The sequence below is a fragment of the Phyllopteryx taeniolatus genome, chromosome 10 (assembly GCF_024500385.1).
Source record: "Phyllopteryx taeniolatus isolate TA_2022b chromosome 10, UOR_Ptae_1.2, whole genome shotgun sequence".
NCBI classification, from domain to species: Eukaryota; Metazoa; Chordata; class Actinopteri; order Syngnathiformes; family Syngnathidae; genus Phyllopteryx; species Phyllopteryx taeniolatus.
In genome coordinates, this window is record NC_084511.1 from 8,627,374 (window position 1) to 8,643,570 (window position 16,197).

The 16,197-nt window shown below is 40.4% G+C and overlaps 2 protein-coding genes across 5 annotated transcripts in view; one reads left to right on the forward strand and one right to left on the reverse strand.

The window, feature by feature from the left end:
- On the reverse strand, nt 1-1,800 carry rnaseh2c (ribonuclease H2, subunit C). The gene is made up of 5 exons (XM_061786892.1): nt 1,650-1,800; nt 1,048-1,202; nt 862-974; nt 639-758; nt 1-219 (listed from the first exon to the last, which is right to left on the reverse strand). Exons 2-5 carry the CDS (start codon nt 1,199-1,201, stop codon nt 196-198), a joined length of 411 nt encoding a protein of 136 aa, XP_061642876.1. The 5' UTR covers nt 1,202; nt 1,650-1,800; the 3' UTR covers nt 1-195.
- Nucleotides 1,796-16,197, forward strand: part of LOC133484398 (cohesin subunit SA-1) — a 27,284-nt gene continuing 12,882 nt past the window's right edge. Inside the window, exons 1-19 of one of the 4 annotated variants that reach the window (XM_061786879.1) lie at nt 1,796-2,043; nt 2,131-2,273; nt 2,664-2,748; nt 2,841-2,925; nt 3,090-3,314; nt 5,167-5,263; nt 5,880-5,956; nt 6,070-6,274; nt 9,261-9,412; nt 10,406-10,603; nt 10,860-10,958; nt 11,187-11,266; nt 11,966-12,073; nt 13,221-13,308; nt 13,427-13,529; nt 13,671-13,774; nt 15,195-15,287; nt 15,440-15,532; nt 15,720-15,920. In XM_061786879.1, the coding sequence (XP_061642863.1) occupies nt 2,717-2,748; nt 2,841-2,925; nt 3,090-3,314; nt 5,167-5,263; nt 5,880-5,956; nt 6,070-6,274; nt 9,261-9,412; nt 10,406-10,603; nt 10,860-10,958; nt 11,187-11,266; nt 11,966-12,073; nt 13,221-13,308; nt 13,427-13,529; nt 13,671-13,774; nt 15,195-15,287; nt 15,440-15,532; nt 15,720-15,920 (2,040 nt within the window). In that variant the 5' untranslated portion in view covers nt 1,796-2,043; nt 2,131-2,273; nt 2,664-2,716. Of the gene's footprint in view, nt 2,044-2,130; nt 2,274-2,302; nt 2,422-2,663; nt 2,749-2,840; nt 2,926-3,089; nt 3,315-5,166; nt 5,264-5,879; nt 5,957-6,069; nt 6,275-9,260; nt 9,413-10,405; nt 10,604-10,859; nt 10,959-11,186; nt 11,267-11,965; nt 12,074-13,220; nt 13,309-13,426; nt 13,530-13,670; nt 13,775-15,194; nt 15,288-15,439; nt 15,533-15,719; nt 15,921-16,197 lie in introns of those variants that run through there. The other 3 variants (XM_061786880.1, XM_061786882.1, XM_061786881.1) reach the window with 3 other exon arrangements.

Sequence of the window (16,197 nt, forward strand, 5' to 3'; positions counted from 1 at the left end):
TGAAGTAGTTTGGTTTTATTATTTTATTTCAATACTAAATTAGTCACAAAATATGTACAAACCATACATTTAGTTAGTGCTCTTTAACAACCATTTCTTATTGGGACTATGTCTGGTAACCAGCAAACATTTTATTCTAAATACTGTATGCATATTTATTATTATTTATTCTTTCTCCTAAAAGCAAGACTTTCTTCAGTCTTCCACTGCTCCATGAATCTGAAAAAAGACAAAACATGAACATCAAGTTCATTAGGGTTGTGGGTGAAGTCGAGCCTATCACAGCTGACTTTGGTACACCCCGGACTGATCACCGGTCAATTGCAGTACACATAGGCAAATATTCACACTCACACCTATGGACAATTTAAAATCTTCAATAAACCAAACATGCATGTTTTGGGAACATGGTCAGAACTGGAAAAACCCAGACAACCACAGGGAGAACATGCAAACTCCACACAGTAAGGCCAGAGCTGAAATTCAAACCTTAAACCTCAGAACTGTGACATAGACATAATTACCACTAGTCCAATGTGCTGCCTCCTCAGTGGAGCCAAATATTTATATATTTAGCAGGTTTACTACTGTCAAAATAGCTTCTTAAAAGTTTATTGTAATTGAATAAATATCTTCACCACTTCAGCAAGCTCAGGCCAGTCCATCGCCATAACCACCGCATCGTCTGAGTTAGGAGGCGTCTCGAGGTTCCAGTAGGTCAGCTTGTCAAACACGGAAGTCACCTTCAGGGTCCTGTCCTAAACATGCACATATATGGAAGAAGCACAATCATTTGTTTTAACAATCCATTGTTCAACATTATCTTTACATGAATCGAACAGTGCGATTGGTCATGTCTACCTCCTGATCCGAACCGGGCTTATTGATCTCCTTGAGCACCAGTCCAGTGTAGCCTTGTGGACAGATGATTTCCTGCCCTTTTAGGCCACGACCCCGGAATGAAGCAGTCTTCTCTGTGATAGATAGCGTGCATGCATTGCACATATGTAATTGCAGCCATCTCTTAACACAGTATATTTATTGTACCATGTTTGTGGTCCTTCATGGCAGCGTTGAAGTACTGCGAGATCTGTGCAGCCCCGTTGTGTTCAATCTCACAGGGGATCAGGTGCAGTGGTTCTCGAGGAGCCTGGCCCGCAGATGATGCATCAACACGAGTCACAATGCTGTAACAGGACATCCTGCAACCAGGTAACAAACATTAAACTATTCACAAAAAAAATAGGGATGTTCGGCTTGAAATGTTATGAGCAATTCAGGGATCAAACACCTGTTGTGAATTTTGCCCTTTGGTTCCTTGGCAGAGAAATGCAAGTTGTCAAAAAATTACAGAAATATTGAACAAATGGGCATTCAAAAGGTTAGAAAATGTCAAATTAAGTTCCCTGAAAAGATTACAGCGCATTTTAGGTTCATCCTGAAATCTCACATGAATGTCGAATATACCTACCTTTGTAGTAATGTATCACGTTGTGGTTGTATTCAACATATTCAGTTTGAATGATATTGCTGTAGGTATCAGTTCTCTTCATCGTCCACGTTAACTAATATTTGAGATATTCCCCGATAGTATTCCAACAGTTTTCATGTACAATGATGTCAGTTTCATAAAAAGTCTCTAACTTTACCTTATTTCGTTTTATTCCAGAGTTTTGAAAAGAACGCGTTGGTGAGTTCCGGGTTGATCAACAATCGGGGTCTGATTGGACGAGAAACTCTTCTTCTCCGCTCAAAGATAGTTTGGCGGCATAATTCTGTTGAGTGTTGAAATTTCTCCCCCTGTCGACGAGTTATCAAATTCCAGTACGAATTGCCCGCACCGGGATGGAATAAAGTGTTATTAGCTTGAGATTATACTTTGCCGCTTTCATATAGCATGTGTCTGTTTTACGAAATCTGAATTCAAACGCATTTATTTGTAAACTACGCACTTGTAAGACTATATTCATACTGTTAAAAATATGAACAGTTTTTAACAGTATTGTCTGAAGGCAGAATTTGTCATACAGTACTGTGGAAAAGGTCGGAGAAATTCATTTTTGTGTATTAGTGTTGGATAAACTTGTCAATATATTAAACAATATACAATGCTTTACAAAATACGACCAGATGCAAATTGTCGACAGGCCAGGAATGAGTGAAAAACTGCCATGCAACAGGATTTACCAATTGGGATCATCTAATTCGCCAAAGACCAATCATAGCGTCTGCCGTACTCCTTCGTGTCAATAGGTAAAGGTGGGTGGAAATAGGTAAGCACATGTTTTAAACGTAGTGATATAATAATTCCGATTCTAATTAACTGGATAGAAATTTACTTAAGTAATAGTTAGCAGTAGTGTTGGGCTTTTGGCTAGTGAGCTAATACGTTGGAGGATAAAGTGCCTAATGTATGTTTGCGTAAGTGCCTTCTAGCAAAAGCAAACGATCTTTGACTTGGAGATATGGACTGTATTCCAATTCTAATCAAATGTCTCAGGTTTTAATAAAATGATTAACCATGCCAGTACTCGCCATGTCATTTACAAACAGTTGAAAATTTCTGAAGTAGTTTAAAGTCAAGTAAGTCATTTTACAAAATGGAAACTCAAGATGCTAACCCATAACCTTGGTCATCTGTTTCTCTCTTTGTGCTGTTTTAGTATTGAGCAGTAAAACGGTCCAATATTTATCATCCAGGGGAATTTATTATTCTATGCCAAACATGTCAAGTGATGACTTTCACAGGTAAAAGTGTCTACGGGGAAGTTATCCCTTGTTTAATTGTATATAGTAGTTACATGAGTTTGTATACATTTTGTTTTCTTCCATCATGTTAGCTATGATTTATCAGCTTCAGATGAAGACTTTGAGCTTCCAGTGAAAACCAGCAAACGAAAAAAAGTGGCAGCGCCGAGCTCACTGGTAAGTGAATGAACACAAACTCTTGGTTTTCTGCAGTTATAAGGTCTTTGTTTCAAATTGCAACTGTACATTTTTAAAATGTCAAGCCTTATCCTGCCATAGTTAATGCTAAGTCCACAGGTGTCTTCAAATAACTCAAGCTTCTGTCTCTCTTTCATCCCAAGTCACCCAAGAGGCCAAGGCACAAATATGCATTGAGAGCTACACCGAGCATGGCTAGTAGCCCCATTCTCTCTATGCCAGAAGCTTCTCAGGAGGAGGAGTCTTCCCAAGAGACACCCAGGCAGGCTTTACCCAAGCCAGGGAAAGGAGCAATGAACAGGGTTGACCAGCCTATCAGTGCAAAGGATATTTATGATGCTGTCAGCTCTGGAAAGAGTGACCTATTGGTGAGCAAATCCTCCATCTTGACCATTGTTGTCATGTGTTATGGCGCTATGATGAGATGGTGAAAAGGTAAAAATCATTACACTCCGGACTGCACATAAGAGGTTTGGGGTTAAAAGCGCACCATATGATGTACGCAACATCGGCGACAAGAGTCGATCCGGCAGTATATTTTGTATTAATTAGGAAACGCGGCTACAATTATCCAATTAGTTTACTGATGTTCATGTTAAATGTATTAAGCGACAGAGCGATGTTGGGGATTATGTCACAACACAGAATGAACTAACTTCAAATTCAGAAATGGCCAGTAAAAACTGAAAAATATTGTATATTGTAATATTCCATTTGGGATTAGCCTTTGAAGTTGGTAATAGTGAAAAATGAAGTGAAACAGACTGATTGTCGTCAATTCTTTTCCAGAATGAGAGTGCTTAAAGAGGAGAATGCTATTCATGTGGCACAGCTTGAAGCTGGCATCAGGTGCAGATGGAGATGGGCCTGGCTCAAATCGGAGGCCAGAACAAAAAAGAAAAGACATTAGGCAAATTTAATTTTAATCTTAAATTTGTACATCAACATGTTCTTGAGCGGTCTAAATAGGTTTTTCTGCGTGACAAACTTTTAATATTTTTTTTTCCTTATTGTGCTCTTTAGAGTCTTCCAGATTGCTTAATTTATGTTAAAATAAAAAAAATCTGTGGTGCTCAGGGATCCCCCCCAGACCCCACCTAAAAATTGTTTACTTCTTGTCACCTTTTTCATGCCTTTCGTGTTTGCATGTCTGATTCATACATACACTTTGTTGTTTTAAGCGATTGTAGATGGAAAAAGGAGATTTGAAGTCTCCCTGATCACAGCGTGCATGACATCACTCACGTTTCTAAGCCGCTCTAGCGTCTGTTGGGAAGTAACACACACACAGAGAAAAAATGGCTCCATTCTCCAGTCCCATCTAGATCCTCCTCACTTTCAAGCTCTCGCGCTCTCCCTCCCCACATCTCCTCCGGGATCGATGCTGCCGATGCTCGTCGCTCAGCCCCCCCCAAGCCATCCATCTAGTCATAAGCCACTATCGCAGGCAGTCTAAAACCACCGACATTTCTGCGGCTGATGCAAAAAATGCTGCCTATCAGGGCTCATAAACAACAAGTGAATGCCGACATTCCCGTCATCAGAAATGGCGCTGCTGTAAGCATGCTCCCGAAAGGGAGCAAACCATCAAGCACTGACATTCGCCTTCAATTAATGTCACGACCAAACTGCTACAGGTCCACAGAATCTACACAAGGGATACCAAATAACACAAAAAAAAAAATTAAAACCGACAAACAGCAGAGCTCTTGAAGACGGATGCCAACTTCACAATGCCAAAAAAAGATGGCGCACAACAATCATGATGCCCACAGCGACACACTGAAAGACTATATACCCGTACATTGCTGTCTTGACTATGCTCGTAACCCAAAACACTTGAATCTCAACTCATCTTTCCCCATTGAAATGAATGCAAATGCAGTTAATCCATTTCAGCCACCCAAAAGACCAACAAAAAGTGTTGTAACATGTTTTTTAATTAAAAACAAAAAAAAAGTAGCACTCTACAGTCTTGTACTTTACAAAACAGACAGTAAAAAACATAATTGATCAGATTGTAAAGAATTAAACCTATTGTGAATCATGGTTTCATTAAAGTCAATGTAAAGTGAAAATAAATGTCTTGTGAATTTGACACAACACAGAGAACTTAGCTGGTAGCAAACTTTGGAGGTTCCAGTATATTGTTTGTACCCTCGCAACCATTATTCAGAATCCAGTTGTCTGATTGTCTGCCATTTTCCTTTTCTTCTCTAGACGGTGGTTGAAGATTGGCTGGACTACTACAAACAGAGTCGTGAGCCAGGATTGCTGGTGCTCATCAACTTCATTGTTAAGTGCTGTGGATGCCAAGGTCAGGGGTTAAGGGGGAAGCAAGGTGATGGGAGGTGGGGTGCTACAGGTCAACAGATTATCTTTTATATATGTATATATATGTGTGTGTGTGTGTGTATATATATATATCACACACACAGTGGGTACGGGAAGTATTCAGACCCCTTAAATCTTTCACTCTGTTATATTGCAGCCATTTGCTAAAATCATTTGTTTAAAGGGGGTCTGAATACTTTCCATACTCTGTGTGTGTGTGTGTCATGCACACATGTCCTCCACAAAAAAGGGTGCAACCAAAGGATATATTGGTGCGACCAACTGAAAAAGTTGGTCGCACCAGTGCAAAAGTTAGTGTAGAGCCCTGAGCTGAAGCGATGGTTGTCAGATGAATAGTGATCCCTTGACATGATAAGATGGTGAAAACTTATCAAGAAATTACATGCATAATACATTTAATAGAGCTTTAAAGGGTCAAGAGGCTCTTTTACATATATTCTTGCATACATGCCACATCAGAGCCATTTAACATTCCATATTACGTGCCATTCATACAGAACCGAAAAGGGCTAAGTAGATACAGAATGAATCCCACCTATCAGTAATTTTTTCCTTTTTTTTTTTTTTTTTTTGTACAGGAGTGGTTAGCAGAGAGATGCTCGACTCCATGCAAAATGCAGAAATCATCGCCACGCTAACCAGACAGTTCGATCAGGTAAGGGAATATTTAAAAACAAATTTAGGCAAGTTTGTTTATATTTTGTTGAAGTGGTTATTTTTATCTATTTATTTTTTAATGGCTTGAATGTGTCTTTGCTATTTTTCCAGGGTTCAGCGAGATATCCTTTGTCCGGAATAGGTTCCTCGCTGAAGCGATTTCGAGCGGGCCTTTGCGAGTTTGCCCGCATCCTGGTGCGCTCCTGTCGGAGTAATCTCATTTATGATGATTACCTCTTCCCCTCCTTGTTGTCTCTCCTCACTGGGATGTCTGACTCCCAAGTCAGAGCATTAAGACACACCAGCACCCTGATCGGTGAGCACGTCACATCAGCTCTTAAGGCAAAACCGTGGCACCAGATTGTCAGGCAAAACTGTGACATCAGAGCTTTAACAAAAGATACAGCATTTATCCACCTGTGCCTTTTATAGCGAATCCAGCTAAACATGATATTGACGCATCTACAGTATGTATGTATGTATGTTTTCACATGGTGAAGTGCTATATTGCAATCAGATAATTAGATGCATAATGACGTAAAAGACACTTCTCAGACTATTGCTTTACAACAAGGAGAAGTGACTGTGGCAAACGTTTAACATTTATACGCTTACATTTAAAGTTTGACAATCAAAAATACACATTGTACATATTAACGTCTTACAGACTCGTCGTAATTACATTTAGTAAGTCATTGTGACTAGTCTAAACAATTACAGATATCTAAAGTCATTTTGCCTAGGACAAAGGACATCACTTTTGCCATTCATGTGTGTGATGTTCGTCATTATAGATATCTACTATTCAGCAGCCAATATCCGCTAGTGAATTAAAGATATCTGCAATGGAATTGTAGATACAGTATCTGTAACTCCAGTTTGAGATATGTACTTAATTTGATTTTGACTAGTCATAATTCCAGTTACAGGTATCTGCATATTCATTTTGACTAGTTAAAACTTGATTTAAGACATCTAAAAATTGACAAGATGTCTTGAAGAACTATGACTGCTTGGAATTAAATTGTAGATATCCCCAAGTGAAGTTAGAGATAGCTACAATCCCATCACAGGTATCTGTAATTGCAAATGAATTTTAAATATCTGTAATGACAAACCTCATACACATGAATGGCAGGAATGACGTAATTTGTCCTCGGCGAAATGACTGAACAGGTCTCAGATATTCTAATTGTGGGTAAGAAGAATGAAGTTACAAATATCCCCATGTTCTTTTTGACGAGGCAAAATTGAATTACAAATATCTTCAACACTTATCCAGTTTAGCTCTTAAATTTTAGGAAGGCTTGCAGAGAACAAATTGCATGTGCATGCATGTTCGTGACAATAAAAGGTGATTCTTCTTCTTCATACATGTCAACTTCAAACCCCTTTCTTGTCAATTGGAGAATATCCTTATACACCCTCTTTTATTTTTCTGATACTACTGCCAAAGTGAAATTTTGTTAGGTTGATTTTCGCTCCCTCTGCTACATCTGTGCAATTCGTTCAGAGCAGCAATAGGGAAACAAGGAAAATGATTGCTCGTACAGACTGTCTAAATGGGGCAACATTTTGGTACACTGGAACAATGGACTGATATCCAGTACAAGAACTGAATCCAAAATTATGCCTCGACAAAGATAAACCAAGCACAGACAACCAATGCCCATCAATTATACAATGGGGCAAAAATGTATTTAGTCAGCCACCAATTTTGCCTGTGAGTTGATACCTTAATATACAGTGGGTACGGAAAGTATTCAGATCCCCCTTAAATGTTTCACTCTTTGTTATACAGTGGGGCAAAAAAGTATTTAGTCAGCCACCAACTGTGCAAGTTCTCCCACTTAAAAAGAGAGAGGACTGTAATTTTCATCATAGGTAGACAAAATGAGAACAAAAAATCCAGAAAATCACAGTGTGATTTTGAAAGAATTTATCAACAAATTATGGTGGAAAATAGGTATTTGGTCAAGAACAAAAGTTAATCTCAATCCTTTGTTATATACCCTTTGTTTGGAATGACAGAGGTTAAAGGTTTTCTGTAAGTCTTCACAAGGTTTTCACACACTGTTGCTTCTCTAACTGCTGGCAAGCTGGAAAGGGGTTGCAGATCCAGTCCGGTTTGGCGCTGCCTCGCAACGCAACGCGTGTGCGGCCAGACAGCAGAGACACTGCAGATGTGTTTTTTCAAGTTGTTGGTATAGTTTGATGGCCAATTGCACGCTGTACTCGTAGTAATGAGTCAAGTTAATAAATGAGGAAGTGGAAATTCCGCCAAAAGGCCACTGCATGGAATAAGAGTGTATAGTGTTTATATAGTGGGGGAGGGCTGTGAGAGAGACGTGCTGACCCAGGGGTTGGCAAAACTACGGCCATTTAAATTATTTAAATCCGGCCCGCCAAAGGGGTACAGAATCGCGCAAATCATATCAAAAGCATGACTATATTCATTTGACCGAGTGGTTCCACCAGGTTGTGCTGTAATGCCGAGTGGTTCCACCAGGTTGTGCTGTAATGCCGAGTGGTTCCACCAGGTAGCGGCAGTAGGTAGAGTGATACATTGACTTGACTTTGGCTGTTCTGTTTTTACTCTGCTACTGCTCTGAACCCTTCTTCAACCATGAGTGGGCCAAAGAAAAGAAAAGTCGACAGCGAGTGCCGAGTGTTGATTATAGAATGGACTACTAAATACTTTTTCACTCAAGTCCGGTCAAAAGCTGTGTCTAATTTGTTAAACTATTGTAGTTTTAGAGGACTATAACATCAGCTGTCACTTTTTTACCAAGCATGCTGATTATGCTAACAGCCAATCAACGCAAGAACTGATAGGAACGGCTCAGCGGTTAAAATCAAGCTTGCAGACTCTATAAAACACCTTTATCTGACAAACTGCCATCCAAGAGTCAGTCCCTGAAACAGCACCACTTGCAAAAAAAGGTGATCAACAAAACAATACTGTTCCCATTAAAAGTAAATCTAAGTATTAACACTACAATGCCTTTTTTTTTTTTTTTTTTATATGTAAGCATCTGGTCCTGGCTTGGCCCGGCTGTCAAATTTTAAAAGTCAATGTGGCCCTTGAGCCAAAAGGTTTGCCCAGCCCTCTCCTAACCAGTCGTCCACCGTGCCGCCTGCCACTGTCATATTAAGCATAATAATGTTCCCCGGATGAGTTCCTAATCAACAATTTCCCACAATCAATTCATGGTATTATTATGGGGGTGTACTGTGTAAGCACTCTCATTGATCCAAACTCGCATATACTAAATTAAAAGTGTGTCTTTCATTTTTGTTAGCCATGAAGCTGATGTCAGGTCTGGTGGAGGTGGTTGTGGCAGTGTCCATTCAGCTGCAAACCATCCGGTGGCGGTATGACCTGGAGAAGGGCAAGACCGTGGAGGCTCAAGACTCTCAGCGACTGGAAGAGCTCAAGGGTGCCATCAGTGAGGTGATCAATACACACACAGACACTGTATGTGCACACTAAGGGCCTGATTTATTAAAGTTTTGCATGTTCAAAAGCTTTATTGCTCACGCAAACAGTTGTGGAAGCTAATCTACTCATTGGGTGCACTCAGGATTGTGTCTACCAAACGGGCAAAATTTCTGTGCAGTTCATTCTGAATGTCCTGGAAGGTGTATATGCAAATAGATTAATTTAGCACACGCAATGTGACATCACAAACCTGAGACGCATTGCAAAGGCTGATTCTGCATCATTACATGGCGTGTCTGAAAGGCATGTACAAACAGCACCACTGTGCGTACCCATGACGAGGAGGCACAGGCAAAATGAGGGGTGACAGGGAGAATGGATTTTTCTGCTTGTGTAAACATTTTTGAAATGCTAGAAACAAAAATGGTCTTTAGCAATGCAATTGAGGAGCTTCTAAATGATCTAAGGCCTGACTCAGAGCCAGTCAAAAGGAGGAGTCATGCCATATGACCTGTGACAAAAAGAAACTTTCAACTCTGCATGGGTCATTTAGCACAAGTGGCAATTGGTGCTGGCCTCTCACAGAGCAGTTTTTCTGGTGTGCTATCCAAAGTTTTAAATGCAATGTTACAAAGGATGGGCACATAAATCCAATATACACTCACTCGTGTCGACTTAAATCAAACAAAACACGTCTTTTATGCACCTAACACAAAAACACTTTTCACTTTTCAGTGATAAAGCACTTAAATCTTCATTTTGCCCTTGTGGTCCTCTCCCAAATTTTCCATGGTGAAAACCCTTTAGCACTACCTAAAGTGCAAATGCCTCTTTGAAATACGATGGTCTCCACCACTTTTACACCCGTTGCTGATAGCGGGTACAATCCGTTATTGTGACTGAACACGCATTTGGGATTTTAGTAAATCAGACCTAGAAGTGCGAGACTCAGATTGAACACATGCGTATGAGTCCTGTTTACATTACTGTGGGATTGCACCATAGCTGCTGGAGAACAAGGAGGAGCTGTCGTCGATGATGAACGCCACCTTCCGGGGCATTTTTGTACACCGCTACCGGGATCGACTGGTAGAGATCAGGGCAGCTTGCATGGAGGAGCTGGGCGTGTGGGTCAGCACGGACCCAGAGAACTTCCTCAATGACGGCTGCATCAAATACCTGGGCTGGATGATGAATGACAAGGTGTAGCACTGAGCCTTCACTTTTACTTTTTTTAAATTAATAACTAATACTAGGTAAGGTTTCGTCCTTATCAACTGTTTCTTATGGATCCAAGGGAACAAAATTTACTAATTTTAGGTGTCTGTATGAATTTCTGTTTAAGCCTTAATATAGTGCTCTTGTTTTAATTAACTTCTAATTGGCGATAGGTTTTCTGAATTTCTTAATTCACCACCTCCAGCACAAAGTGTTAACTCTTCTGTTTGCCCTCCGACAGGAAAGCGTGGTGCGTCTGCAGTGTGTGCGAATCCTGCAGGGTCTCTATCAGGAGGAGGACTTCATTGGCCGCTTGGAGCTTTTCACCAGCAGATTTAAAGTAAGACGTCCTTCTGGATTGACGAGATATTGGTTAGGCATTTGTTTTTATTTACTCCTGCCTTTATTTATACTATATTCATATTTAAAACAATATATCTTGGTATAATCTCTTCCTGTCTGGCTGCAAATTGGGGGTGAATTAATGTTAATGCTGCAATTAAGTTAATAATCTCTAAAATGTGTTTTACCAGATAACTATAGTGTGTGTGTCTGTCTGTCTGTTTAGAAGAGGTTGCTCAACATGGTAATGGACAAGGAGTATGAGGTTGCTGTGGAAGTGGTCAAGCTCCTTCTGCAAATCCATCAGTGAGTGGCTTTTCTATCTGTAATATGCATTGGGTTTCAAGATTTGCAGGTGTGAGGCAACAAGGTGGACCCAAGTGCAAGGAAGTAAAAAGGCAAGGCCGGAGAAGGTAGGATGTACTAAATGTATTTAATTTCAAAAACAAAAGGCAAACAAGGATCATGGAGGCAAAAAGCTAAATTAACAAAATTCAAGTACAAAGTAACACCAGAGAACAAGGAACTAACCACTACAAAAACATGATTGGACTTTGGAGACATGACGTGACGATGGATGACATACGACAATGCACCAACAAGGACTGAAAGAAACCAAGGATCTAAATACAAACAAAGTGACGAGACAATGCGGAACAAGACACGAATAGCTGGAGGTAGCTGATTGGTTGACACAAAGGACTGGGCTGATGAGAAAAGGTAGAAACCTAACGAGCAAGACAACATTGATAAGCGGCACAGCGGAAGAACATGATATTGGTATCAAACAAGAACTAAATCTATTTTTTTTTAAAACATGGATTATGACATTGGGAGAGTGTCATTTGATAGTACAAAAGACAAAAAAATTGCAGAAAAAAAGACAAAAGGTTAAAATTACACTTACGATGTGATCCCAAAAAGTCCAATCGTGAATCAGTTTGAATGTGGAACGCCTGACAGGCATACAATTTAAAATGAACTTCATTTGTGCGCATGTGCAAGGAGCACGGATGAAGGCCTGCAGGAGGAGGAATGTGCTCAGATCTATCCCCTGGTTTACGCCACCAACCGCAGTTTGGCGTCTGCAGCTGGCTTATTCCTCTATATGAGGTACTTTTTTTCCTCATTTACTTTTTTTTTTTTTACAGAACTGTGCAAAAGCCACAACTCGATCTGTTTTAGCACTGTTATAACAACCGCTAGAATATTATACCGTAGAAAGACTCAGCCACATGGACCAATTGCTTTGTGTGTGTTTTGTATCACAAAGTCCTGTTTTTGTGTGTGAGCATTGCACAAATCCTGACTTTGGATGTGATGATTGAGAATTTACTTTGTCTCTTTGTTAGAGCAGGCCCAAAAAATATGCCAAAAGAGGTTGGTATTTACAATGGGGCAAAAAAGTATTTAGTCAGCCACCAATTGTGCAAGTTCTCCCACTTAAAAAGATGAGAGAGATCTGTAATTTTCATCATAGGTATACCTCACTGGCACTGCAGGATTAGAGTCCCTGGCGGCATAGTGTATTACTGATGGTAGCCTTTGTTACTTTGGTCCCAGCTCTTTGCAGGTCATTCACTAGGTCTGCCCGTGTGGTTCTGTGATTTTGCTCACTGTTCTTGTGATCATTTTGACTCCACGGGGTGAGATCTTGCGTGGATCCCCAGATCGAGGGAGATTATCAGTGGTCTTGTATGTCTTCCATTTTCTAATAATTTCTTCAACAGTTGATTTCTTCACACCAAGCTGCTTACCTATTGCAAATTCAGTCTTCCCAGCCTGTCTACAAGACAGTCTACAGGTCTACAATTTTGTTTCTGGTGTCCTTTGACAGCTCTTTGGTCTGGCCATTGTGGAGTTTGGAATGTGACTGTTTGAGGTTGTGGACAGGGTGTCTTTTATACTGATAAAGAGTTCAAACAGGTGCCATTAATACAGGTAAGGAGTGGAGGATAGAGAAGCCTCTTAAAGAAGAAGTTAAAGGTCTGCAAGAGCCAGAAATCTTGCTTGTTTGTAGGTGACCAAATACTTATTTTGCACCACAATTTGCTAATAAATTCTTTAAAAATCCGATAATTTTCTGGAATTTTTTATTATTTTTTTTTAATAAATAATTTTGTCTCTCATAGGTGACATATGATATGATGAAAATTACAGGCCTCTGTCATCTTTTTAATTTGGAGAACTTGCACAATTGGTCGCTGACTAAATACTTTTTTGCCCTACTGTAATTGTGTTGTGTGTGTGTGTGTCTTAGGCTGAAAAGTGTGATTGACCGTGAGAATGAGAAGGACATCAATACTGACTTTCTCCAAATCCTCATCTCCTTCTACATTCATAGTGAGGTAGCTTCCTTTTGTGTTTGTTCCTCTTTACTTCCTCTTTTTTCCCCTGTAATTTAACAAGAAAACTATCAGATGAATACATTTGCTTGACTAACTTTGATCTTCCACCTGTGGACAGTTCCATGAGCATGGAATTTACCTAGTGGACAGCCTGTGGGATGCTGCGGGTTCTGAGCTAAAAGACTGGGAGTGCATGACAACACTTTTGCTGCAGGAAGCTGGTGAGGATTAAAAAAAAAAAACACTCACACAAACATCCCAAATTTGTGCACCAGTTCACTTTTGAGATATCACCTCAGTGCACATAAAGAATAAACATAACTAGTTTTGAGCATTCAAACTCTCACCTCTTTTGTGGTAAGGTTTGATTAACGAGGAGGAGGACGCACTCATCGAATTGATGGTATGTGCGATCCGACGGGCAGCGGAGGCAACCCCACCCGTTGGTAGAGTCCAGATCAAGAAGGTGGGGACACCTAAACCTACAGCAGTTTTATGTGTTGTCAGTTTATGCACAAGGCTTGCTTTAGGGGATTGTATTTTCCTGGCATTTACAAGACTAGAGATACCATTTAATTAGACTTACTTAACATTATATGACCAAAAGTATCCGGAGACCATTACATCCAGAGGAAGTGGAAGAAAATGTGGACAGTAGGACTGCATTATTACGGACAAAATGATAAAGATGTTTTTTAGTCAATATTTTACTCATGATTATTAATCACGATTATTCATGTTAGAGACTTAGTGTTAGTATTTTTATCACACTACTTTTCAACAAATATGTTAACATTTTTCAGTGCAAAAATGAAACCTTAACTAAGGATAAATGATAGACAGTAAAAATTAAATTTCCTCAAGAATGTAAAGTTACCAAGGGCAAACTAAATATGGTGTGACAGAGTGCAATCACGAAGTGCAACTCAATGGAAGCCAACACAGTTTATACATGAAGGCAATAACATTAGCCTGCCAGCACTGACTTTTTGTTTGAAAATCCTGTCAATTTAGTCAATTGTCAAGAACAGGTACGCCTCCATTGTTCTACTGGTCGCAAAGAGGTCAAGCCAGCCTCCAGTCGAAGTCAAGCCAGCCGCCACAAAGATTGTTCATACTATGCATTACGTGGAAAAATTCATCATTTTTAGGCTTTTATTTTGAAATTGACTCTTGCAGCGTGTTACCGGAATGCATCCATCCATCCATTTTCTGAGCCGCTTCTCCTCACTAGGGTCACGGGCGTGCTGGAGCCTATCCCAGCTATCATCGGGCAGGAGTCGGGGTACACTGTGAACTGGTTGCCAGCCAATCGCAGGGCACATACAAACAAACAACCAGCCGCACTCACATTCACACCTACGGGCAATTTAGAGTTATCATTTAACCTACCATGCATGTTTTGGGGATGTGGGAGGAAACCGGAGTGCCCGGAGAAAACACACGCAGGCATGGGGAGAACATGCAAACTCCACACAGGCAGGGCCGGGGATTGAACCCCGGTCCTCAGAACTGTGAGGCATGATTTCATAAATTTCCAGGTCTGGAAAAGTATGGAAGATAGAAACTATTGTATGGAAAAATATTCATGTTTCCAAGACAGTTACAACAGGTCTATTTTCTAAAACAAAATGCATCGATCGATTGATTTTGGGGGGGTGAAGTGCATATACAGTATAATGTTTGTCTGAGAGCACATAGTATTATACCGTGGTCTTGGTGAATACTCTATTCTGATTGCCTCAGAAGATTCCATCGGTGGACATTATCAGTTTTCTGCTGTAACTGAAGTCTTCCCTCACCACAATTATTTCTAGTTATAAATAATCATGGGGCGTATCCTAAGACTTGTCAAAAAATATCAGTGTTCATATGTTCACACAAAGGGGCTGAATATTAAAGAAAAAAAGACCCAGGAACACGACAGGCGGCGTATCACGACCCATTTCATCCCTTTACTGACACAGCTACTGGCCAAGGTAATAATCGCTCTTTTTTTAGTCGAGTCCAGCTCAAATGTATTTAGTATGTTGTGTTGTGCATGATCTTAGTGCTGCTGCTCCAAACTCATTTGCTTTAGTGTTCAAGAATGAACATTTATACTGTATGTGTGTTTGCTCTCCCCCGGCAGTACTCAGCAGACGCAGGGAAGGTAAAACTCCTCCTCCAAGCGCCACTCTACTTTGATCTGGACATGTACAGCAGCACACAGCTGATGGAGAAGGTAGCGTGTCTCACTTCTAGTTAGTAATGAAAGCTCATTACCAAATAATCGTAGAACCCTGGGTTTCACTGCAGTTTCTGCTGACTTTCTCTCGATGCGTCACTTTGAGTTGTATATTGTAATGTCCTTATTATCATTGGACCTGCCGTCTCTCTTTTCCTCTCGCTTCCATGTTGGTCGTCAACAGCATCTTGACCAGTTGCTGGCTCAGATATGCTGGATTGTAGAGAAGCACACAGATAAGGCTGTGTTGGAGGCGTGGAGCAAACTGGTTAACGTGCTTTGCTCCGACAGCCACGCCTTCTCCTCTCGCTCTCATCGGGCATTTGGTCAACTGTTTGACAGCCTGACTGAGTGCTTCAACACCTATTTGAGTGACCTGATGCAGGTTCGAGAGACTAAACTTTTTATTTGATACATTTATTGTGTATAGTGCAACAAGATGCATAGAAAAGTGCCTCTGAACTGCTCCCAAGACTGCAAGTCTAAGTTAAATATTGTCTTTAGTAAATGAAAAGTGTTTTTGTGTTAGGTGCAAACACCACTCCATGACTGGGGCAAAGGTCAATAGAGGGTGCTTAAACTGTGTTTAGTCTCACATTAAAATAGTGGTTCTCAACTGTTGTCACCCTGGGACGCACATTTTCCAATTGTAACTAAGTCGC

Coding starts and splice junctions, on each gene's coding strand:
- rnaseh2c (XM_061786892.1), bottom strand. CDS start 1,201: ATGTCCTGTTACAGCATTGTGACTCGTGTTGATGCATCATCTGCGGGC. Junction 975..1,047: donor CATGAAGGACCACAAACATG/GTACAATAAATA, acceptor TATCTATCACAG/AGAAGACTGCTTCATTCCGG. Junction 759..861: donor AGCCCGGTTCGGATCAGGAG/GTAGACATGACC, acceptor GTGCATGTTTAG/GACAGGACCCTGAAGGTGAC.